This window comes from Macaca mulatta, chromosome 19 (genome assembly GCF_049350105.2).
Source record: "Macaca mulatta isolate MMU2019108-1 chromosome 19, T2T-MMU8v2.0, whole genome shotgun sequence".
Classification (NCBI taxonomy): Eukaryota; Metazoa; Chordata; class Mammalia; order Primates; family Cercopithecidae; genus Macaca; species Macaca mulatta.
Window position 1 is genome coordinate 4,314,896 of NC_133424.1, and position 24,544 is coordinate 4,339,439.

Below are 24,544 nucleotides of genomic sequence, written 5' to 3' on the forward strand. Positions count from 1 at the left end.
TGGGCGCGCGCGGCGGAGGGAGGGAGCCGGGAGGCAGCGGAGGAGCGACCGCCGCCATATTAGGGACCGCGGAGCCCGGGAGCCCGTCAGCGGCGGCTGCGGCCGGGCTTGCGGGAGCTGCGGGGGCCGGAGGCGGGCGCTGTGCGGTGCCGGGAGAGGCGGGGTCGGCGGGAGCCAGCGAGCGACGGGAGCGAGCCAGGTGAGGCGACCGGGGTCGGGGACCCGCCCCCCGGGCCCTAAGCGGCGGAGCTCGACTGCGACCCCCCAAAACCGAGACGGCGGGGCAGGCTGCCACCCCCACCCCAGCTCAGGCCCCTCCAGGGGCCGCGAGTCTCCTCGAATGCCGCCTCCCAGGCCGCACTAGGCCCGGGTGACCTCAGCATCCCCGTCTCCCGAGTTAACACCCAAATCCCAGCGTCCCCCCACGTCGGGGCCTGCCGTGACCCCCACCCCGAGCCACCTGCAAGTCGTGACCTCCCCGCAGCCGCAGTCAGCGTCCACCATTCTTTTGAAAATAGGCTGAACTCTGCGCTCCCAACCAGGGGACCCCACTGCGCACCCCTAGAACAGCAGACCCCGCCTCCTAACCCGGGTAATTTCTCCCTGGCCTGTCATCCCCGGGACTTTCCAGTTCAGACCCTCCCAGCTTGGGTCCTGCCCACATGAAGCCCCCCACCATGGCTGAGCCTGTTGTGTGCCATGGCTCGCCCAGGCCCCAACCAGCCCCTCGCCCCAGTAAAATGCAGTCCCAGCCCGGGACACCCGGAAACCTATGTCTGGGGTCACTTGTGTCCACGAGTCCCCGCAGGTACGGGTTGAGTGCATGGGTGTCCCCGTCTCACCTCGTCTCTCTGATTTCTGCTCCCCCACCCTCCCAGCGTGCCCCCTGCCAGCCCCCATTCCCCCCAAATCCAGCTCTCCCACCAAAGCCTCAGACGAGCTAGCTGTGCACAAGTCCTCCCTCCTCCAAACTGAACCTCCGTCCTGCCCGGTGTCTTCTTCCAAACGCAAGCCTGGCCATCTCGGATCCCTAGAATATGGAGTGCGTCCCCCATTCAGAGCCATTTTACCCCTACTCAAACCCGTGACTCCCTCCTGCCCCCCTTCCACCGTCCGGACCCGTCCCCACCCCATGGCCTGAGACCCCCCAATGTGCAGATGTTCAGCCTAAACCTGTTTTGTTTTTTCCCCTGTTTTCTCCACCCCAAACTCATCCTCCGGTTCAGGGCGCCTCCTTCCCCCGCCCTGCCCCAGTCTACCGGGCGATGACCTCATGCCTCCCCGTGGTGAGGCCCCCATCCCAACCTATATGCTTTGAAGGAGGGTGGTTTACCTAAGGGAAAATCAGCTACCCAGAACACACACCCCCGGCGTGAGGGCAGCCTGTGGGGCCTTTGAAGTGAAGGCCAGGTGGGCTCTCTGGGCGTGGGGGTGGGGATAGAAGCTGATGACATCGCCTGGGTTTGGTCCCTGGAGTGGATGTATCTGGGACCGTCTGTCTTGCGGAATTCCGCGTGGGCCTCCTTCTGTGTCAGGGGCCGCTGTGTGTTTTGGCGACACCCGCTTGTTACTTCCTTCGGAATCCCAAGTGGAGGCAGGTGTGCTGGCCACTGGCTGCTGCCCAGCGCCTTGCACAGCGAGCGGAGTTGGGTTGCAGAGGGTTTTGCTAAGGGTGCAGACATTTGCTCAAAGTCAAGCCCGGTACTTTACTGGAGAGGGGTATCTTGGCAAGGTGGTGCCCGCCAATTTGCCCCTGTGACTGCTTCCCAGGTCAAATGTCAGAACCTGCGCCCTGGCTGCAGGCAGTGGTGGGGGTGGAGGTGGGGGTTTGGGGTTTGAAGGACGAGTTCCTAGAAACAAACAAGCCTAATTGGTTTCAAGGTGGGGCTACATTGATTTTCTTTTACTTTTTTTTCTTTTTTCTTTTTTTTTTCTTTGAGACGGAGTTTCGCTCTAGGTTGGAGTGCAGTGGCGTGATCTCAGCTCACTGCAACCTCTGCCTCCCAGGTTCAAGTGATTCTCCTGCCTCAGCCTCCCGAGTAGCTGGGATTACAGGTGTGTGCCATCACGCCCGGCTAATTTTTATATTTTTAGTAGAGACAGGGTTTCACCATGTTGGCCAGGCTGGTCTTGAACTTCTGACCTCAGGTCATCTTCCTGCTTCGGCCTCCCAAAGTGCTATGATTACAGGTGTGAGCCACCGCACTCGGCCTTATGTTGATTTTCAAATCACCTACTGTTTAATGGGACTTCTGGTGAGGGGGTTTTGTAGACTGAGAACTTGTGGGTTTGGGAGGCCCAGAATGGAATTGGTTCTGAGGACCTTTTGTTTGGTGTCACTTAGAGGGGAGAGGATGGAAAGTCAGGGTGTGAAGGGCTGCTCCCGGGAACTCCTGGCAGAGGTGAAGATCCAGGGGCTTGGTCTTCTAGGAACTCACCGATCCCAGCCCTGTCACTCCTTTCTCCTGGAGCAAAGCTCTCCACCGCCCGATTCTGTCCCCAGGGGACACTTGGCTGTGTTTGAGCCACGGGTGCTGCTCAGTGCCCCACTGTGCCCAGGACGGCCCCAATACAGAAAGCAGCCTGTCCCTAGTGTCTGGACTGTGAGCCCCATGAGGGCAGCGAGTGCGCCTGCCTGGTGCCCGCTCCGCCCCCGGCCTGTGCAGTGCCCTGGGCCATGTGCTTGCCAGCAGCGCATCCCCTGCTGGCGCTGCCACAGGGACCCGGGCACCTGCCAGCAGGAAAGGGAATGTTTGACCTCATCTCTCCTCTGCCCCCAACACCTCCCTGTGGTCACCAGTGACCTCCTTGTCCACTCCAGCTGTCACTGCCTTGCCCACATGTCACTCTTCTCCCCAGCCACTGCACTCAGCACAGAGACAGAGCCCCTTCTTGGGCCACTTAGGTTCTCGTCCAGGGACGTTCATGTCCCCAGCAGCCCCAGGTCCCTGTGTGCCTTGGCAGGTGACTGCCTTCCTCTGCCTCAGTGTCCTCATTCATGGATGGGATGAGGGGCGCACAGGCAGCCTTCCTGGCCGCGCCTCATTCAGTCACGCAGCCACCACTGACCACGAATGACACGCCGCCCCAACAGTGAACACCCCCGCTCTCTCGGCTTCCTACTCCGTCTGGTTTTTCCTTCGGGCTTCTTCACTGGCCCTTCTTACTTTCTTTCTTTAATTTTTGCTCGTAGCAGCTTTATTTGGATACATTTCTGCTGCCACATGATTCACTGCTTCAGAGCATGCAGTTCCCTGGTTTTTATATGTTCACAGGCTCGGGCCGCCATCCCCTCTGTCCAATCCTAGAGCATTCTCATCACCCCAGGAAGGAACCGGCCTTGACCCCATCCGCCACCACCACCTGTCTCCCCTACCTCTGTGGCTGGGCCTGTCCCGGACGTTTCATAGAAATGGGATCCCACATTGTGTGGCCTTTCGTGTCTGGCTTCTCTCACTGAGCGTGATGTCCTCAAGGTGTCTAGGCCATGGCCTGAGACAGAGCCCTGCTCTTTTTCGTGGCGGAGTCATGTTCTGTGGTGTGGAGGCCCGGGTTTTGTGCATCTCCGTATTCAGTGAACACCGGTGCAGTTTCCAGTATCTGCCTGTTGTGAGTCGAGCGGCCACAAAGAGGCAGGCGCTGGTGGTTGTGTGGCGACCGTCCTTGTTGCTCTGTGACTGAGGCGCTGGTGCCTCCTCTCGCCAGCCGATCGTGTCTGATGGTGTCACCCCCATGAGCCCAGCTCAAGAGACCTGCCTTCCAACCTTTCCACCTTGTCCTCCTGCCCCCAGTGTGTCCCCTCCACCCCAGCCTTCCCAAATGGCTGCACAGTTCTGATTTTTTTCTTTTGAGATAGAGTCTCGCTTTGTTGCCCAGGCTGGAGTGCATTGGTGCAGTCACAACTCACTGCAGCCTCGACCTTCCAGGCTCAGGTGATCCATCCACCTCAGTCTCCAGAGTAGCTGGGACTCCAGGTGCGCCACCATACCTGGCTAAGGTTTGTATTTTTTGTAGAGATGGGGTTTTACCATGTTGCTCAGGCTGGTCTTGAATTCCTGGGCTCAAGTGATCCTCCTGCCCCAGCCTCCCAAAGCTCTGGGATTAGCGGCAGAGCCAGCATGCCTGGCCTCACTGCTGGGTTCTGGAGAGTGGCAGGCAGGCCGTTCAGATTCCTGTGCCGTTTTGCACACGTTCCTTTCTGTTGTGAGTCTTCCTCTCTCCCAGATCAGATTTGGCCTGGGGACCTCTGTATTCTCATCCCCACCAGGCTTGCAGGCCGCTGGGTCAGTGGTGGAAGGATGATGGGAGCAGAGAGAGGGTGGGCAGCGGGCATCTGTCTGCTTTCACCAGAGGGCTGAGGAGTGTGGGAGGCCAGTGCTGGTCTGTTTGCCCTGGGGAACAACTCTTCCACCTAAGGATCCCCCTCATCCATACATTCCCCACCTGGGTGACTCTGCCCCCACAGGACACTGGGCAACATTTTGGGACCTCTGTGCATTGTCACAACTGGGGGGCGCTCCTGGCATGGAGTGGGTGGGGGCCAGGGATGCTGCCCAGTGCCCCACATAGCCCAGGACTCCCCACCATGGACCGGGATCCGGCCCAGATGTCCCCAGTGCTGAGGTTGGGACCCCTGCCCTGAGCTCCCTGGACTGGGTTTTTCCTGCTGCCGCCTCACCTCACCTGGGACCCGTGGGTGGGAGCTGCATGACACAGACAGAGATGCAGAGATGTGCAGGCCTCGGGAACCTGACGGGGCTCCATCCGATCCTGAGAGGCTGCAGGCTTGGTGCCGCGCTGCCTTCCTCCTCGCATGGGGCACTGCAGCCTTCTGTGCTGCTGCAGACCCGGGTGTCTTTTAGGTCTGAAGGTGTCACCAAGTCAGACAGGGCTCTGGGTGCTCGGTGGTACCAGGAGGCTGGAGATGGGAAACCTCGGGTCTTTCATCTGCAGGCACCATTTGGAAGTGTGGAGAGCAGCTCTCACTGGAGTAGGCCGGATGTGGGAGCCGCCCCCACACAGGGAAGAGGGTGAGGGCTGCTGGCTGAGAAGACCCTGGGGATGCTTCTCGTCCACTCTAGACTGCTGTTCACTCTAGACTGCCTGCCGGCCAGGTGCAGAGGCTCACACCTGGAATCCCAGCACGTGGGAGGCCTCAGCAGGAGGATTGCTTGATGAGCCCAGGAGTTCGAAATCAGCCTGGGCAATATAGGGAGACCCTGAGCCTCGTCTCTGTGTTTTAAAAACAAGAAAAGAAAAATAGACTGCACACCCAGGGGGACAGCAGCTCGGCTCTGCTTTGCAGCGCCTGGGTCGTCACCTAGAACCCACATGGCACATGGCTGGTTGGTGGGGAGGCGGCGGCTGGCAGCTGGCGGCGTGAGTAAATGAATGAATGATGCGCGCGGGGTATGGTCCCGGGGCCCATGCACCAGCCCCCAGCAGTAACGGGCCTCGCCGTGGCTCACACGGGACCCTGGAAGGCGCACTGTCCCTCGCCGAGGGTCTGGGCCCCACCCTTTTCCCCTGGCTACTCCTGGCTGTGTCTTTGTGTACGTAGAGGTCAGAGGCCGCCAGCTCAGCTTGTTCTTCCGCAGGTGGGGGTTGCTCCCTGCAGAGATCTCTGTGCCCCAGCGGTCTCTCTGCTAGGCCCTGCCTCTGGTTCTGGTCCAGAGTCCACCTCTCCCCTGTGTCGGTCTACCCCTGCAACCACGGCCACCTGCCCTAGAAGCCCCATTTCTCTGATGTCCTTCCTCTTCTCTGGGACTGACGGGGGCAGCATGGGAGGAGATAAGTATTGTGGTCTGTGGCCAGGAGGTCACTGGGGCAGCATCCTGGCTGCCAAGGCACCCCTATGCCCAAGGATGAAGGAGCAGGGAGCAGTCTGGGGACCTTCGTGCACCTGTCATGAGTCCCGGGCCCAGCCAGCAGCTGGGAGTCCTGGGCCCAGCCAGCTCTCACTAAGCACCTTCTCTGGATCAGGCTGGATGCCTGCCGCCCTGTAGACGTCGTGCCTGAGTTCACAGCTTCCTGGGTGCACAGCGCTATCCCTGCATGACTGATGAGGAGACTGACCTCCCAAGAGGTGAAGCTGTCCAAAGCTTCGTGGCCAGGAAGGGTTGAACCAGGGACTCAAAGCCTGGGCTGGTCCCGTCGAAAGCCCACACTCTTTCTGATGGACCCTGCTAGAACCTTTTCACGGGACTTGGTTTACTTCTGTGGGAGGACACAGGGAGGGCTGGCAATAAGGGTATCTGGGTGCTTCACCTGCCTTGGGCCCCTGGAGCTGCAGGGCCGAGGGCCTCGTGTGCTGGGTGGTGTGGTGCTGGTGGGGGGCTCACATGTTCTGACAAGGCCATCTATGTGGCTGGCACGGCTGCCCCCTTAATTGCATCATGACACTGAGGGCATCCAAATGGGACCCGAGAGAGCCATCTGGAGTCCTCTTCTGAGGAGCCGCTGGGAATGAGATCAGTGGGATGAGTGATGCTTGTGAAGCCATGTTTCATGAAGGACACTCCTGGGTGCAGGGCAGGAGGCAAAGTCCCCCAGAAACTCCCAGATCCAGTGAAAGCAGAGAGCGGATAGCTGGGCCACCCCCCATTTTTCTTTGGGGGGTCTTTCTCATCTGGTGCTTCTCCCCAGCCCTGCAGAGGATGGCTGGACATCACGCACAGGCACCCAGCAGAGTCCCTTGTCTCTCACACGAGGAGAGGGCTCCCTGAGAGGCAGCTGGGCCAGGGCCTCACAGGTGGTTTGGGGGCACCTGGGACCTCTCAGGCAGGAGCATTTTGCAACTTTGCAGGGGTTGGGACCTGCGAGGGGCTGTGAGCCGGCCCGTCCCCCGGCTCTGTCACCGCCATCCAGTGATCCTTAGTCAGACGTCTCCTGCCGGAACCCCTCTGCGGAGACTCCAGCAGGAAGCAGTGCCTTGCAGCTTCCCTGTGGGCAGGGCCGGGCCGAGTGCTGAGTCGGGGACACCTCGCCTCCTGGGGCAAGGGTCAGGGAGTGGGCACAGAGCCAGACCCAGACTGGCTGGGTTCACGTCCCAGCTCTCCCCTCACCAACTGCACAGGGACCTTGAGCAGAGGGTGCTGTCGCCGTCCCCAAGATGCAGTGGCACCTGCCCACCTGCTGTCCCGAGGACATTCAGGCATACTGAGTGCTTCCAGTGCCCGGTGGGCACAGGCACGGTTCGCCTCTGTCCTAGCCCCATGTGTGTTCCAATGCTCTGCCCCTGGGCCAGGAGCCCGCACGCGACATGGCGGCACCCATGAGGCTCTGGTCGGTGTTCCCTCCTCCCTTACCTGCTCCATGTCCCCTGTGGGTAGCAGGTGCCACCCACCCGCAGGCTGGAGTTACCTTACCCAGGGCGGTCTGCCCCGGTGTCCGCAGGGCCGGGGTGGGGGGCGCCCTGGTGTTTATCACAGGTGGCCTGTCCAGACCATAGTCAGCCTCAACACGTTGAGTCATAAAAGATCCGTCATTGGGATGTTTCTTTTTTTTTTTTTTTTTTTTTTGTTTTTTGAGACGGAGTCTCGCTCTGTCGCCCAGGCTGGAGTGCAGTGGCGCGATCTCGGCTCACTGCAAGCTCCGCCTCCTGGGTTTACGCCATTCTCCTGCCTCAGCCTCCTGAGTAGCTGGGACTACAGGCGCCCGCCACCGCGCCCGGCTAATTTTTTGTATTTTTAGTAGAGACGGGGTTTCACCGTGTTAGCCAGGATGGTCTCGATCTCCTGACCTTGTGATCCGCCCGCCTCGGCCTCCCAAAGTGCTGGGATTACAGGCGTGAGCCACCGCGCCCGGCCAGGGGATGTTTCAATTCCTTTTGTCCGTTAAAGAACCTGAAAAAAATTATGACAACAGTGGGGACCAGTTTTTCCAGCCAAGCAAAGCCTTGCAGGAGTAGGAGCTTGGCTGAGCCTCCAGGAGCGGAGAGCTGTGTTCCTGAGGAAGACTCGGCACCGGGTGAGACCTGGGGGCTTGCACCAGTGGTGTTCCCAGGCCCTGTCTACACGACACACAGCCCTTCATGCTTTGCGTCCCCACTCAGGGACACCGCAGAGTCGAGCCTGGAGACAAATCGTGCCACGTCATTGGCCCCCACAAACAGTGCCTTATCGGCTCCCTTTCCTCGTCTCCCCACTGGTGCAGTGGGGATGGGGCTGGGGGTTCCTGGCCACACTCTTCAGGTCTCACTCATTCAAGTCACTTCCCTGGTCTTGCCCTAGAGCAGGGTCTCTGCCCCTGCACCCTGTGGACATTGGATCCGGATCGTTCTCTGGGGTGCGACCATCCTGGGCACTACAGGGTGTTGAGCAGCGTCCCTGGCCTCCACCCACTCCACACCAGGGGCACCCCCAGTCATGCCAACCACAGATGTCCCCAGACATCACCATATATCGATACCCTGGGGGCAGAATCACCCTGGTTAAGACCCCCTGGGTTATGGGATTCCACAGACCCCCAAGAGACTCTGCATCCCATGATCCTCTGCCCTGCTGAGGTCCCAGGAGGCTGCACACATTGAAATCCACACCCTAAGTGGGCAGGAGAGAGAAGGTGAATCTCAGGAGCTGGGGGTCCCCCTGGTTTGTGCTGTCTGCCCCATCGGAGGCTCATTCTAGTGTCTGGTGTGAGCAGGGGCCGACTCCATTTGTTCCCACATGTTTATCCCAGGGCGTCTCCCTCTGTACAGGGGCCCTGTCACTGCGTTGTCAGGTGACTGGGTCATGCCCATTTCCCAGGGGAACAGGAAGAAGCTTGGAGACTGAAGGCTTGCCCGGGGCAGTGGCAGCAGGGGGCCTCCTGGCTCTTCATTCTGGGGCCCAGGGGGTGAAAGGTGGACCTTTCCTATGAGTTGGCCCATTGGGTTTGTAGGACCCACAGGGCAGTGCCCTGCCAAGGGGATGGGGCAGCAGGAAGCCCGGTGGCCCAGGGCCTGAGTCCACCACCCAGACCAGGGCAACCAAGTTGCAGGTGTCGGCCACACAGGCAGAGCCACAGCAGCGTCCCCACCAGGCACCCCTGGGCCAGGGATGAGAACCTCTGCAGGGCCTGGCAGAGCACGTGTCATTCACCGATTCACTGCTGATTGGCAGCGAGGGTCCGGGTTGCTGCTGAACTCCCTCTATCCGGTCTGAGCCTTTCCACACGGCCACGCACGTTGTCTGTGCTCAGGAATTACTTAACAGCAACTTAAGATCCTGATTTCTCTCTCCTCTAACCTTTTATAATGAAACCTTCCGAGCGTCCAGCAGAGGAGTGAGAACGTGGTGGTACCCGGTCTCATCCGGAGTCCGCCTGGCCCATCTCTGCCCGCTGGTTTATTTTTTTGAATAGCTCACAGTTCATGTGATTCAGAATTCAAGAAGTACAAAGTGAGGTGCCAAGAGAAATAAGGCTTCCTTCCTCCCTGATCCCCGTCCTCTCCTTCCTCTCCCCACCTACCCCATGACTAGCCGCTTTTCGAACCTCCTGGGAGCAGTGTGCTCTGCACGGTCCGTTTGTCTGTGCAGTGGGTCTTACAGCCTCTTCCACCCTATTCGGTGGCCTTTTGCGCCTTCCACTATGACAGGCTGCTGCAGTGACTCCATCTCTGCACACACGCACGCGGAATTTCTAAGGATAAATTCTTAGAAGTAGAAATACCACACCACAGAAAATGTACATTTTTTAAATTTTGGAAGCAATTGCCAAATTGCCTTCCTTTGAAGCCGTAGCAGTTTTCGGCTTCTGCCAACCATGAGCGCGTGTGGCTGTCTCTCCCCACGCCTGGGCTGGCGAGGCCGAGTCCCCCAGCCTGCAGCCTCCCCCGTCTGACAGGCGGGAGGGTGGTGTCCTCGGTTGGACTGGCAGCTCCCAACTGCGAGGGAGGACTGGTCCTTTCCCAGTGCGGTTTGTTGGTGTCCTTTGCTTCTTTGGGCTCTCCTGTGGGTGGCCGATGCCTCCCCCAGTTTGTCATCTCTTTTTTAACTGTGTTGGTGGCGTGTCTGCCCTGCGGACTCCCAATCTTCCCGGTGTTGAATTCCACAGCCATGTTTCTTATGGCTCCTGGATTTTGTTCTTCCTGCAGCGCGGCTGAGCGAGGGGCTTGGAGGGGTCGCTGGGGGTCCCAGAGCTGAGCTGAGGGCTGCTGGCAGCACCGGGCAAGTGTCTAGGTGAGGTGCCCTGGGAGGCCCCAGGCCCAGGACCCAGGACCCTCTAGATGTCGGAGGTGGGACGACAGTTTGCACTCCCGCCGTGTGCGCCCCTGCCCTCACTGCAGGGACAGACAGGAGCTGGGTCTCAGGCTGCTGGGCAGGCCTGGGCCCTGTGGTTTTGCCCACCAGCCTTGGCAGCGTGAATGAGTTGTGTGGCCAGTACACTGTGACGGCTGCCGCCCGCCTGCCAACATCTGGGCCACTGGTTCACAGCATCTCTGTTGCCCAGGAGGGCTCATGAGGTGCAGCCGTGTGCTGCAGGGCAGCGATGTGTGCCAGGGGCCGTGTGCAGCTGCAGCTGGTGCTGTGTGTACTTGCTTTCAGTGCTGACTTCAGGGCAGCATCAGTGTTCTGGGGAAGTGGGGGATGATATTTAGCCAATCGCAACCAGACTCTGCCAGCACGTGCCTCAGTGCACGCAGTTACCGCCGCTGCTGCTGGTCACATTTGTTTACATTCTCTCATTCTGGAAAAATGCTGGCCAGGTGCGGTGGCTCACACCTGTAACCCCAGCTCTCTGGGAGGCCGAGGTGGGCAGATTGCTTGAGCCCAGAAGTTCAGGACCAGCCTGGGCAACATGGGAAGGCTCCGTCTCTACAAAAAATACAAAAAGTGGCTGGGTCTGGTGGAGTACGCCTGTGGTCCCAGCTCCTCCAGAGGCTGAGGCGGGAGGATCACCTGAGCCTAGGAGGCAAAGGCTGCAGTGAGCCATAATTGCACCACTGCTCTCCAGCCTGGGCAACAGAATGAAACCTGATCTCAAAAATAAAAATTCTGGCCGGGCCCTGTGGCTCACGCCTGTAATCCTAGCACTTTGAGAGGCCGAGGCGGGTGGATCACCTGGGGTCAGGAGTTCGAGACCAACCTGGAAAACATGGTGAAACCCCCGTCTACTAAAAATATAAAAAAATAGCCAGGTGTGGCGGCGCATGCCTGTAATCCCAGCTACTTGAGAAACTGAGGCAGGAGAATTGCTTGAACCGGGGAGGCAGAGGTTGCAGTGCGCCGAGATTGCACCACTGCATTCCAGCCTGGGCAAAAAGAGTGAGACACTGTCTCAAAAAAATAAATGAATAAAAATTTTAAAAAGATAAAAATTCCAAGTTTGTGCAGTGTTTACCTAAAGGACTCACACTTAGGTCTGTGGAAATGAATTGCATCGCTAAGGTCTCTGTGAAACAAGATAAACAAAAAAGCGTCATCTGAAACGCTGTGATTTGTAACTAAACTCTTTAAGTTCTTCTTTTTTTTTTTTTTTTTTTCCTGAGACAGTGTCTTGCACTGTTGCCCAGGCTGGAGTGCAGTGGCGCAGTCTCGGCTCACTGTAGCCTCCACATCAGCCTCCTGAGTCCTGGGACTACAGATGTGCGCCACCACACCCAGCTAGCTGTTTGGTTTTTTGTTTTTTGTTTTTTGTTTTTTTTTGAGACACAGTCTCACTCTGTTACCCAGGCTGGAGTGCAGTGGCGCGATCTCTGCTCACTGCAACCTCAGCCTTCCAGGTTCAAGCGATTCACCTGCCTCAGCCTCCCGAGTAGCTGGGATTACAAGCATGTGCCACCATGCCCAGCTAATTTTTGTTTTTTAGTAGAGATGAGGTTTCACTATGTTGGCCAGGCTGGCCTCGAACTCCTGAGCTCAGGTGATCCGCCCGCCTCAGCCCCCAACAGTGCCTCTGTCTGTACTTTGTGTAGAAACGGGGTCTTGCCATGTTGGCTGATCTCGAACTCCTGGTATCCTCCTGCCGTGCCTGGCAGCTAAGTTCTTTAATGAATAAGATTTGCATTGTGAAGTTTTTGCATTCTTGGAGAAGGCCTGGCCAAGAGTGCTGAAGGTACAGAAGCCGGAGAGGTTCCCACCAGGACAAGGGAAGGGCTGGGCCTCACCCCCAAAGTCAGATCTGGAGCAGGGGCGGTGCTGGCATGGAATGCAGTCCTGGAGCTGTTCCACTTATACCCGCGCTCCCGCGCCCATGGGTCCCTCTGCGAGGTGCCAGGTCTTGGGGAGACTGTCCTGTGCTGGGGTTTGGAGTCTGCTGGTGCTGTCGTCGATCTTCCTTTTCCTTTGGCAGCTGGTTGTTGGGGGCCACTTTTACAAATGTCCTTCCTTTAGCAGGCATGGTGGTGCATGTCTGTGGTCCTAGCTACTCAGGAGGCTGAGGGAGGAGGATAGCTGGAGCCCAGGAGGTGGAGGCTGCAGTGAGCTATGATCAAACTACTGCGCTCCAGCCTGGGCGACAGAGCAAGAGACCCTGTCTCCATTAAAGAAAGTGTTTCCTGGCAGCACATGCCTCTGCCTAGGATGCTTCTCCACCAGCTTGGTTTTCTCCCACCGCCTCCTCCCGCAGGGAGCTCGCTCCAGTGGGTGGGTAGGTCTGTGGCCCTCTTGTTGGGAGGGCTCCGTTCGTGTGTGTTGGTCAATGAATGACCCTCCCCACCACATCCAACACAGTATGGGGCTGTCAGAAGTCAGGGGCCCGGGGGCACAGAGAGGAAAGAGAGAAGGCAGGGCACCCTTTACGGGGCTGGGCAGAGAGAGGGCCTCCAGGACCGTGGGGAGCATAAGTGTCTCGGGAAGCCCCGTCCACACCTGCCACCCTCTGAAACGTTCAGTCGCACCTGCAGAGTCCCTGCTGCTCTGCAAGGTGGCCTAAGCACAGGTCCTGGGGTCAGGACCCTACGCCCCTGGGCAGTCCGGATCGTGTCTGCCCTGCGGCAGCCGGGTCTACGCGGTGAGTCGCCTGCTGGCTGCATGGGGCCTGTGAAGCCGTCAGTGCTGGGCGACCTGCATGGAGCCGATGGTGGTGGCTGATCTACCCCGAGGAGGACGGAGGGCTGGCCTCTCTCTGGCCTCGGATTTGCTAGACTTGAACAAGTTCCTCGCCTCTTGGCTCTGGGATTCCTGGAGTCTGAGCAGCAGCAGCTCTCACCCCCGCACTGAGGCTCAGTGTTCAGGTCCTGCCTGGTTTTTGGTGTGCCAAGGGGTGCAGGCTACTGTCTGGGCGCTGCTGCCTGTGAAGCAGATGTTTCCAGCTGTCCTCCCCGGCCACGACTGAAGTCCTCTGTGGCTGCACGCACCACCTCTGCACGGCCTGGACGTAGCACTGCGCTTCCGACGGAGACCCCCCCCCACGAGCCCCTGCCCCAGAGTGGGGTTTTCATGGCACAGTACTGCCTTTGAAAGTGGCCTCTGCTCCGCGGTTTCCTTTCTGTAAGTGCTGGAGGATCTGTGTAGATCCCCCTTCATCTGCGAATCGGTCCTGGGGCGCCCACACCCACTGGGGCTCAGGATCTGCGTAGATTCCCTGTTCATATGTGAGTCAGTTCCGGGGTCCCACACCCACCGCTCTCCTGGGGCTCAGGTCTCTATAGCCCCTCTGTCTCCAGGCTCGGGAAATTGTCCCCCAGAGGCTGTCTTCACTGGGGACAGATGCTTAGGCCTCTCCTCGTCCTGGAATGGCCAGTGCTGGCCCAGGAGTGGTCGGGTGTGGTGGGGACACGTGGGCCTTTGGGGCTGCGGGAGGCGGCTGTGCCCTGTGGAGAACCAGTGGGGAATGTGGGTTGGGAGAGGCCAGTCTGGGTGAGGGAGAAGGGGGTGGGGAGGAGGCTGGTGACGTGATCTGGCGCCGGTGGGGGCGTGGGGGCAGGCTGGAAGGAGGGAGAGCTGCTGGCCACTGCTCTGTAGCCGCGTGGACCACCCCGTGCGTTGGGCTGAGCCACGTAGAGAGCCCTGAGCTTTCTGTGTGGCCGTGGGCATTGCTGCTCTGCACTCTGCCTTCCTGTCCTCATCTGCACAGGCGGCGGGCGCTGGCACCCCGTCCATGAGGCCTTGCAGAGGGGACATGAGATAAGCCATGAAAACCCACTAACACAGGGCTGTGGGCTGCACGCTCCTGTCCCTCAGAGCCTGACTGGCCCCATGTGGCCGAGCCAGGGACCCCATGTGTCCCGTGACTGCAGGCCCAGGCAACGCTGCCTGCGGGCTCTTGCAGAAGAAACAGCCCTGCGGTTGATCCTATCTCCAGCCCCAGGCCGGGAGCTCGTCAGAGGCCTCCTGGGGCTGTGGAGGTGGCAATCAGGCCGACCACCTCAGTATCTCAGGACAGAGTGGTGCTCAGGATGACAGGAGCAGCACCAAACCCGCATGGATCTGTCCCTACCTAGTGACGCAAGCTAGTGCCTGCCTCCGGTGTCTGTTTCCTAAAAAAGCAGGTGTCGCCTCGGCCCTCCTGGTCTCTGTGAGTCGGCCTCCTCCAGGGCCCTCCCAGGTCTTTTGTGTCTGGTGTCTCTAAAAGGGTGCAACGTCCCCAGGGCGTGTCCACGCTGTGGCCTGGGTCAGAGCCTTGCTCCTTTCATGGCTGGGTTGTGTTCCGGCGTGTGGAGGGCCGCGCTGGTTCGTCCCTCACTTGTTGATGCGTATGTAGGATTTTGCTGTATTTTGGCTGTTACGAATTGTGCGTCTGTGAGCATTTGTGTACCAGTTCCTGTGCCTTCCCCGTTCTCCTGGGTATGTATCCAGGAAGTGCTGGGTCCCATGGTAACTGTGGGTTTCTCTTCCTTAGACACAACTTTATTATCATTTAACGTCAGTAGCAGAATGGGACACAGCTTTCATCACTGACAGAGTCTCTGTGTTTAATGGTTGAGGAACTTACCTGCCAAAGAAGTCACTAGGGACTGGGGAGAGGGATGGGGAGTGAGTGTTCCACGGGGAAAGAGTTTCAGTTTAGGAAGATGAGAAAGTTCTAGGGATGACGGTGGTGGTGGCTGCACAACCACGGGAATGTGATTAATGCCACTGAACTGTCCTTTTTTTGTTTTTTTTTTGTTTTTGTTTTTGTTTTTTTGAGATGCAGGCCTGCTCTGTCACCCAGGCAGGAGTGCAGTGGCACAGTCTCGGCTCACTGCAAGCTCCTCCTCCCGGGTTCAAGCGATCCTCCTGCCTCAGCCTCCCGAGTAGCTGGGATTAAAGGCATGCGCCATCATACCCGGCTAATTTTTGTATTTTTAGTAGAGATGGGGTTTCACAACGTTGGCCAGGCTGGTCTCAAATTCCTGACCTCGTGATCCACTCGCCTCGGCCTCCCGAACTGTTGGGATTACAGACGTGAGCCGCCGCGCCCGGCCGGAACTGCACACTTAAACGTGGTCAAGATGGTAAACTTTCGGTAAATTTTTTCACTTTTCTTTTTTTTTTTTTTTTTTTTTGAGACAGAGTCTTGCTCTGTCACCCAGGCTGGAGTGCAGTGGCATGATCATAGCTTACTGCAGTCTGAAATTCCCAGCCTCAGGCGATCCTCCAGCCTCAGCCTCCCAAGTAGCTGGGACCACAGGTGCGTACCACCACACTTGAGCCCAGGAGGTGGAGGCTGCAGTGATCCGTGATTGTGCCCCCTGGGCAACAGATGGAGACCCTGTCTACAAAAAGAACCACTGTATTTACAGACCAGCAGCCTGCACGTGGCCTCGGGCTGTGGTTTGCTGGCCCTGGTGGAAAGAGCGTTGTTTCTAGGCTACCTTCTATCGCCACTGCCTACACGGACCTTCACTTTGTTCTTGTGCAAACCCCCTTCCTGCCTCGGGCTGTGCATCTCTCTCTGAAACGTTCTTTGCTGGTCTCCTCACTGCCACTTTTCTTCACGCCTCAACATAAACGCCGCCCTCTTAGAGGGGCCTTCCTGGTTTGGCTGAGCCTGGTCCCTTGTGGGCTCTGCGTGGGCCCCTGGATGTTACCTTGGTTGTAGGTGAATGCGGATGTGGCTTGTCCACAGGAGGCTGATGTCCCCGGAGCCGTGGCCTGGTCTACCTGGGCCTGGACCCACATGGCTGACTCGGGGTCTGTGCATGGCCAGCTCTTGCACACTGCCTTAGAGCTGGTGTGGTTTGTCAAACCCCCTTGCACACGTACACGCGCGTGGGTCCCCGTGGCGCCTCGAGACATGGAGGCTGCCCACGCTCAGGGAAGAGTCCTTGCCGGGACCTCCAGGATTCTTCCGAGCCCCCGCCTCCCTACCGGGGCCTCCAGGGCAGAAAGCCCCTTTCCCGGGCAGGAGGCCAGGGTGTGGGATGTACTGGCTGGGAGGGTCTGTCAGCAGCAACTGAGACCAGGGTTAGGGGAGCCTCACCCAGAATGAGGCTGGGGCTGGCAGGAGGTCCCCACAGAGGAGGCAGGAGGAGCCCACAGTCACTCTGGCTCCCAGGGCCTGGAGGTGCAGGTGAGCCCGTGGTCCCCGGGCGACTGGCCCTGCCCCACTGACTTCTGCCCTTCCCTCCACAGGCTAACCTTGCCGCAGGCCGAGCCCTGCCTCGCCATGGACCAGGACTATGAGCGGCGCCTGCTCCGCCAGATCGTCATCCAGAATGAGAACACGATGCCACGCGTGAGTGCCCCTTCCCCGCCCACCACTGTGGCTCCCCCTCCCCCAGCTGCCTCTGCCCTGGCCAGCAGCCTCGGGCGCTCCCGCTGTTGCTAGAGCCCCACGAACCATTCAGGTCCCAGTCCCTCAGGTCACACGGGGCCTCCGCCTCCTGGGCTGTCGGGGTTGCTGCCACCCCCAGGGCCGTAGTCAGAGCCCAGCGGGGCTTAGATGGACGAGGAGGCTAAAGGCCCGGAGTAGTGGAGCTGGGGTGGCCTGCAGAGCCTTTGGGGACACCTGTTCCTGTCTCCTAGCCCCAGGTGCATCTGGAACCCTGTGGGATTTGGGGGACCTGGCTTTGTCCTTCCTTGTGCTCCATCCCTCCTCCCCAGCCCAGCTATGTTTGTCTTGCCCTGCGCTCCGGGCACTCCACTGGCCACACAGGGTCTCAGGGCTGGCACTCAGGGCTGGCGCCTGCTGTATGACAGCCACATCCCTCATCTGCCTCCCCACGCGACTCCTGCCGGGGGCTGAGGGGCCAGATTGCCGTTGCCGTCTATACAACACGAAGCCTGGGTCAGAGTAGCACGAGGCTTAGCCTGGACGGCCACCAGCCCCTCCCCGTGACAGACGCCTGAGCCATCATTCTCAAAGACTAAGTTGCCGTCGTCCCGAGTCCCTCCCCCATGGGCTGCTGACCTGCACAGATGGGTCTGAGGGGCATGGGCCTCTGGGGAGGGGCTGCCCTGTTGCGGCTCCCTCAGCACCGGCACCCTCTGTGCCCAGGCATTGGGTGGGCCTGGGGCAGGCTCACCTTCAAGGCTTAGTTCAGCTTCAGACCCCAAAGCCTGGGTCCCAGGACCTGCGGGAGCCCACCACAGCCGCCTTCGCCCCGTGCAGCGTGGTCCCCGCAGGGCAGAGTCAGGGAGGCGGATCCGGGATCCTGCGTGGTGTGGCAGGGTCCCCGTTGGTGAAGGGACAGGGCCACTGCAGAAAAAAAGTGGCACAGAATTAGAGGGGTCTTTACAACCTCAGGGATTTCAGAGAGAGAGGCACGAATACACGGGTATCTGTGTGCACAGACAGGGTCTGAATACACGGGTATCTGTGTGCACAGACAGGGTCTGGGCACCACAGCGCCGAGCAGCCCTAGTGCTGGCCCTCGACCTCCAGAGCGTTCTCGGGGCTGCCCGGAGCACAGCGGGAGCCTGAGCGCCCTGTGTGCCTGCAGGCCCAGCAGTGCATGGGAGGGTGGGGCTCAGTGCGAGGACCCAGCACCCTCCACCCAGTGCACTTCAAGTTTCACGGATGCAGCCAGGCCAGGGTGTGAATGGGAGATGGGTGAGGAGCGGGCATTTGCAGTGTGGGAGAGCTCCCCACACACCCGGCCCGCCCTGCAGTCACCCAGCACAGCCTGGACTTTATGACACAGAACCACCTTCCGACCCAGACGGAGTACCAGGCTGTGGAGAGACAGCCCTGGAACCCTTCAAAAGTGTCAGGGCCATGACAGCATCACAGGCTGGGGGCAGGGAGATGTGACAACAGACGGAACTTTATCCTACATAAGCCTGTGTTTCCTGGGGCTCCACCAGAGAGGCCGCAGACGGGGCCTACACAGCACTCGCAGAACCTCTCCCAGTCCTGCGGAGCGGGAGTCGGGGGTCATGGTGTGGGCAGGGCCACATTTCCTCTCAAGGCTCCAGGGGAGGACCTTTCCCACCTCTCCCAGCTTCTGGGGGCTCCTGCTATCCGTGGCTGTGCCACATCGCTCTGGCCCCTGCGTCCGACCTGGAACCGTCTCCCTGTGTCTTTGTGTCCGTGTTTCCTTCTTTCTCTGAGGACGCTTGTCCTCAAATCAGGCCCATCCTAATGGCTTTCTCTTGGGTGTAATCACCTCTGCAAGAAACTCGTGTCCACACAGAGTCCCATTCCCAGGTAGCAGGGCTCAGGATTTCACACTATCCTCTTTGGGACACTGGTCAGCTCATAACAGACTCCTCACAGAAAAAGGATGTCGCGGGGACAGTCAGATGGGGTTAGAGGGTTAGACGGGTGTTGTGGATGGCACGGGGACAGTCAGATGGGGTTGAAGGGTTAGACGGGTGTTGTGGGTGATGGCGCGGGGACAGTCAGATGGGGTTGGAGGGTTAGACGGGTGTTGTGGGTGATGGCACGGGGACAGTCAGATGGGGTTGAAGGGTTAGACCGGTGTTGTGGGTGATGGCACGGGGACAGTCAGATGGGGTTGGAGGGTTAGATGGGTGTTGTGTGTGGCGCGGGGACAGTCAGATGGGGTTGGAGGGTTAGACGGGTGTTGTGGGTGATGGCACGGGGACAGTCAGATGGGGTTGGAGGGTTAGACGGGTGTTGTGGGTGATGGCACGGGGACAGTCAGATGGGGTTGGAGGGTTAGATGGGTGTTGTGGGTGGCGCGGGGACAGTCAGATGGGGTTGGAGGGTTAGACGGGTGTTGTGTGTGGCGCGGGGGCAGTCAGATGGGGTTGGAGGGTTAGACGGGTGTTGTGGGTGGCGCGGGGGCAGTCCGATGGGGTTGGAGGGTTAGACGGGTGTTGTGTGTGGCGTGGGGGCAGTCAGATGGGGTTGGAGGGTTAGACGGGTGTTGTGGGTGATGGCACGGGGACAGTCAGATGGGGTTGGAGGGTTAGATGGGTGTTGTGTGGCACGGGGACACTCAGATGTGGTTGGAGGGTTAGACGGGTATTGTGTGTGGCACGGGGACAGTCAGATGGGGTTGGAGGGTTGGGTGTTGGGGTGATGGCACAGGGACAGTCAGATGGGGTTGGAGGGTTAGACGGGTGTTGTGGGTGATGGCACGGGGACAGTCAGATGGGGTTGGAGGGTTAGACGGGTGTTGTGGGTGATGGCACGGGGACAGTCAGATGGGGTTGGAGGGTTAGACGGGTGTTGTGGGTGGCGCGGGGACAGTCAGATGGGGTTGGAGGGTTAGACGGGTGTTGTGGGTGGCGCGGGGACAGTCAGATGGGTTTGGAGGGTTAGACGGGTGTTGTGTGTGGCGCGGGGGCAGTCAGATGGGGTTGGAGGGTTAGACGGGTGTTGTGGGTGGCGCGGGGACAGTCCTATGGGGTTGGAGGGTTAGACGGGTGTTGTGTGTGGCGTGGGGGCAGTCAGATGGGGTTGGAGGGTTAGACGGGTGTTGTGTGGCACGGGGACACTCAGATGGGGTTGGAGGGTTAGACGGGTGTTGTGGGTGATGGCGCGGGGACAGTCAGATGGGGTTGGAGGGTTAGACGGGTGTTGTGGGTGATGGCGCGGGGACAGTCAGATGGGGTTGGAGGGTTAGACGGGTGTTGTGGGTGATGGCGCGGGGACAGTCAGATGGGGTTGGAGGGTTAGACGGGTGTTGTGGGTGATGGCGCGGGGACAGTCAGATGGGGTTGGAGGGTTAGACGGGTGTTGTGGGTGATGGCGCGGGGACAGTCAGATGGGGTTGGAGGGTTAGACGGGTGTTGTGGGTGATGGCGCGGGGACAGTCAGATGGGGTTGGAGGGTTAGACGGGTGTTGTGGGTGATGGCGCGGGGACAGTCAGATGGGGTTGGAGGGTTAGACGGGTGTTGTGGGTGATGGCGCGGGGACAGTCAGATGGGGTTGGAGGGTTAGACGGGTGTTGTGGGTGATGGCGCGGGGACAGTCAGATGGGGTTGGAGGGTTAGACGGGTGTTGTGGGTGATGGCGCGGGGACAGTCAGATGGGGTTGGAGGGTTAGACGGGTATTGTGGGTGGCGCAGGGGCAGTCAGATGGGGTTGGAGAGTTAGACGGGTGTTGTGGGTGGCGCGGGGACAGTCAGATGGGGTTGTACGGTTAGACGGGTGTTGTGTGGCGCAGGGACAGTCAGATGGGGTTGTACGGTTAGATGGGTGTTGTGGGTGGCGCAGGGACAGTCAGATGGGGTTGTACGGTTAGACGGGTGTTGTGTGGCGCAGGGACAGTCAGATGGGGTTGGAGGGTTAGACGGGTGTTGTGGGTGATGGCACGGGGACAGTCAGATGGGGTTGGAGGGTTAGACCGGTGTTGTGGGTGGCGCGGGGACAGTCAGATGGGGTTGAAGGGTTAGACGGGTGTTGTGGGTGATGGCATGGGGACAGTCAGATGGGGTTGGAGGGTTAGACGGGTGTTGTGGGTGGCGCGGGGGCAGTCAGATGGGGTTGGAGGGTTAGACGGGTGTTGTGGGTGATGGCACGGGTTCAGTCAGATGGGGTTGAAGGGTTAGACCGGTGTTGTGTGTGGCGCGGGGACAGTCAGATGGGGTTGAAGGGTTAGACCGGTGTTGTGGGTGGCGCGGGGATAGTCAGATGGGGTTGAAGGGTTAGACGGGTGTTGTGGGTGGCGCGGGGACAGTCAGATGGGGTTGGAGGGTTAGACGGGTGTTGTGGGTGGTGCGGGGACAGTCAGATGGGGTTGGAGGGTTAGACGGGTGTTGTGGGTAGCGCGGGGGCAGTCAGATGGGGTTGGAGGGTTAGACGGGTGTTATCTGTGGCGCGGGGGCAGTCAGATGGGGTTGGAGGGCTAGACGGGTGTTGTGGGTGGCGCGGGGGCAGTCAGATGGGGTTGGAGGGTTAGACGGGTGTTGTGGGTGGCGCGGGGACAGTCAGAGGGGGTTGGAGGGTTAGACCGGTGTTGTGGGTGGCGCGGGGGCAGTCAGATGGGGTTGGAGGGTTAGACGGGTGTTGTGGGTGGCGCGGGGACAGTCAGATGGGGTTGGAGGGTTAGACGGGTGTTGTGGGTGGCAGGAAATGGGGATGAGGGGACCACACTCCCAGGTGGTTCTGGGCACAGCTGTTCTATGTCTTGTGCCGTCAAGAAACAGTGAATGCGTGACATCCGCGCAGCGCTGGGAGGGCAGTCGGGGTCTTGTGCTCCCTGGCTCTGTCCCCTCTGCCATGGCCCCCATTCCTGCCATTCCATCCTGTCTCATGGCCCTTCCCTCTCCACCCTCCTGCCTGGCAGCGTTGGGAGGCCGAGCCTGCCCGTGGGCCTGGCACCTCCCGGAGGCTTCTGGCACATACATCCCTGACCAAGAGTGACTGTGTGCCTCCACTTGGGTTTGCAAGATCAAAGCCCTCTTTGCTCAGTGGCAGGGGCTCTCAGTGCTGAGAACAGGCCCTCCGCTGATGCCCTTCAGGTCACGGAGATGCGGCGGACCCTGACGCCTGCCAGCTCCCCCGTGTCCTCGCCCAGCAAGCACGGAGACCGCTTCATCCCCTCTAGAGCCGGAGCGAACTGGAGCGTGAACTTCCACAGGATCAACGTGAGGGGCTGGCCGGGCAGGAGATGGGACCCCCCGGGAGGCCCAGGGCCCCTCGTAGCCCCCTTGCTCTAGAGCCAGGAACAAGCAGGCACCTCAACCCCTCCCTCTCTGCTCTCCTCCCTGCAGGAGAATGAGAAGTCTCCCAGTCAGAACCGGAAAGCCAAGGACGCCACCTCAGACAACGGCAAAGGTTAGGGTCCCAGCCCATCCGCCCTGCAGGCCCCCACCCTGCCCTGCCCTGCCCCACCTCACCACACTGTGCTTGGTGCCCGCAGATGGCCTGGCCTACTCCGCCCTGCTCAAGAATGAGCTGCTGGGTGCTGGCATCGAGAAGGTGCAGGACCCGCAGACCGAGGATCGCAGGCTACAGCCCTCCACACCTGAGAAGAAGGGTCTGTTCACGGTGAGCCTGTGGCACCCCCCCAGGAACTGGTTCCCAGTGACAGCTTCCCCAGCCCCCACCTCCCGGGCACCAGCTCTGCCTCCCCGAGCCTGTTTCTTGGGCCCAGCCACGGCCCAGATTCCCACCCTCCCACCCTGACCCTGCTCCTGCTCCTTAGCCAGGCCAAGGGCCCTGGTCCTCTGGGATCTGAGGCTGGAGACCCAGCAGGTGAGCTGGGAAGTGGGGGTGCAGGAGGAATCCAGGCTCAGCCTCTTGGGCTTTTTCTCCCCACACCAATGCTACCTGGGGTCCCGAATACCCAAGACGGTGGGGTCTTGCCCGCAGGAGGCAGCACTGGGTACTCCCACAGGGCTGCACTCTGTCCACATGATCTGGGAGCCCAAAGGCAGAATCACACAGAGCCTGGCTTGGTTCCCTGAGAGAGGGCGGAAGGGGTGGGGGTCCACAGTCCCTGCCGGGAAGGCGTCTTCCTGTTCACAGCTGCTCTGCACAGGGTCTTAGCGCCTGCCTTAGGGCTACGAGCTGTACCAGGAGTGTGGGCTGCTGGGGTCCAGCTCTGAGGGTCCTACGGCCTGGGCGTCTGCTCAGCTGGCGTGTCCCCCACTCTGCAGTATTCCCTCAGCACCAAGCGCTCCAGCCCCGATGATGGCAATGACGTGTCTCCCTACTCCTTGTCTCCCGTCAGCAACAAGAGGTGGGTGTCCCTGTGGGTCCTGGTGGGCGAGGCTGAAGGGGGCTTCCCAGGGCATAGTGGCCTGGAGCTGTGATGTGTCCTCCCCCAGAGTCCTTAGAGTGGAGGGGGCCCAGCCCCCCATGAGGCCATGGTCAGTAATAGAAGTGTACACCAGGCCTAGAGTGGCCCAGAGACCCCCTCACCGAGGGCACACCATGGCCTGGCAGTGTTGGCCTCAGACAGGGGGCAGTGTAGTCAGGAAGGGCTGCCTGGAGGAGGTGTGGGCAGCAGAGCCAGCACAGCTGTGGAAGGGAGCCCAGAGCAGCCAGACACCTGAGGGTAAAGGGCTGTGGGGCCGTCCCCAGGTTAGGATCACGTGGTGGTGGTGGTGATCGGAGGGGCCGGACTGGGCTCCTGGGACTGGCGGGGGAGGAGGTACTTACCATGCGTTTGCAAGAAGTTACCCAAGTGCAGTGGCTGACGCACGCCACGCGGACGTCTCTGCAGCCAGAAGCTGCTCCGGTCCCCACGGAAACCCACCCGCAAGATCTCCAAGATCCCCTTCAAGGTGCTGGATGCGCCCGAGCTGCAGGACGACTTCTACCTCAATCTGGTGGACTGGTCGTCCCTCAATGTGCTCAGCGTGGGGCTGGGCACCTGCGTGTACCTGTGGAGCGCCTGCACCAGCCAGGTGGGTGCCGCATGGGGTGTGCCTGTGCACGAGGGCCTCCCCAGCTCCCAGCAGACCTCAGTGTACCCACCGGGATCCGGGGAGCATCAGTACGAGCCAGGCGCCTGCCATGGCCCTCCTAGCCAGGGCCTCCCAGGCCCCCAGGCCCCCCAGCCATGGCCCTCCCCGCCAGCAGTGGCATCTACAGCAGCATGGGGTGCCCACTGGAACCACAGTCTCTGTTCAGCTGCATAGAGAAGAGACAGGTGTCCCAGCCTGGCTGAGCCCAGGGGCCACCATAACCACCGAGTAGTCACTGTCCTGGAGTGGCCTCTGGACGCACGGGGCCTGCTGGTCCCTGCAGGAAGCCTGGGTTGCTGGTGCAGGGCAGCAGCAGATACTGCTGGGGTGGGGGTTTCAGGGATAACGCCATGCGAGTAGTCTCGGGAGAGCGAGGGTTGGCGCTTCCTCCCATCATCCGCTCGTCCCATGCAGGCCTGTGTCCCCTGCGTCTGTGTCTTTTGTCCACATCCCGCTTGAGCCTGCCGGGTCCCAGCAGTGACCAACCCAGAGACCCCACGGGCCTGGAGTGATGAGAGAGTGAATGAGTGGACAGGAGAGTGGATGGGAGAGTGGGTGGGTGAGTGGGTGGGAGAGTGGATGGGAGAGTGGATGAGAGAGTGGACAGGTGAGTGGACAGGTGAGTGAGTGGGAGAGTGGACGGGTGAGTGGACGGGAGAGTGGGAGAGTGGACGGGTGAGTGAGTTGGGAGAATGGACGGGTGAGTGGACGGGTGAGTGGACGGGAGAGTGGGTGGGAGAGTGGATGGGAGAGTGGATGAGAGAGTGGACGGGTGAGTGGACGGGTGAGTGGACGGGAGAGTGAGTGGGAGAGTGGATGAGAGAGTGGACGGGTGAACGGACGGGTGAGTGGATGGGAGAGTAGACGG

At 60.1% G+C, this 24,544-nt stretch overlaps 1 protein-coding gene and 1 non-coding gene across 14 annotated transcripts in view; one reads left to right on the forward strand and one right to left on the reverse strand.

Annotated features, from left to right (window-relative positions):
• The first annotated feature begins 35 nt into the window (after positions 1-35).
• The window catches only part of FZR1 (fizzy and cell division cycle 20 related 1), a 30,661-nt gene continuing 6,152 nt past the window's right edge, over positions 36-24,544 (forward strand). For 5 of the 13 annotated variants that reach the window (XR_013408805.1, XM_077977061.1, XM_077977062.1 and 2 more), the window contains exons 1-7: positions 36-199; positions 16,479-16,581; positions 21,724-21,849; positions 21,976-22,039; positions 22,125-22,252; positions 22,864-22,946; positions 23,433-23,616. Coding sequence is in view for 12 of the 13 variants with exons in the window: in XM_077977061.1 (XP_077833187.1) it covers positions 16,513-16,581; positions 21,724-21,849; positions 21,976-22,039; positions 22,125-22,252; positions 22,864-22,946; positions 23,433-23,616 (654 nt within the window). In the remaining variant the exon portion in view is untranslated. 13 annotated transcript variants of the gene reach the window in all.
• Positions 14,756-14,824, reverse strand: LOC114674249 (small nucleolar RNA SNORD38). Its single transcript, XR_003725264.1, has one exon. It is a non-coding gene; the product is annotated as a small nucleolar RNA SNORD38 (small nucleolar RNA).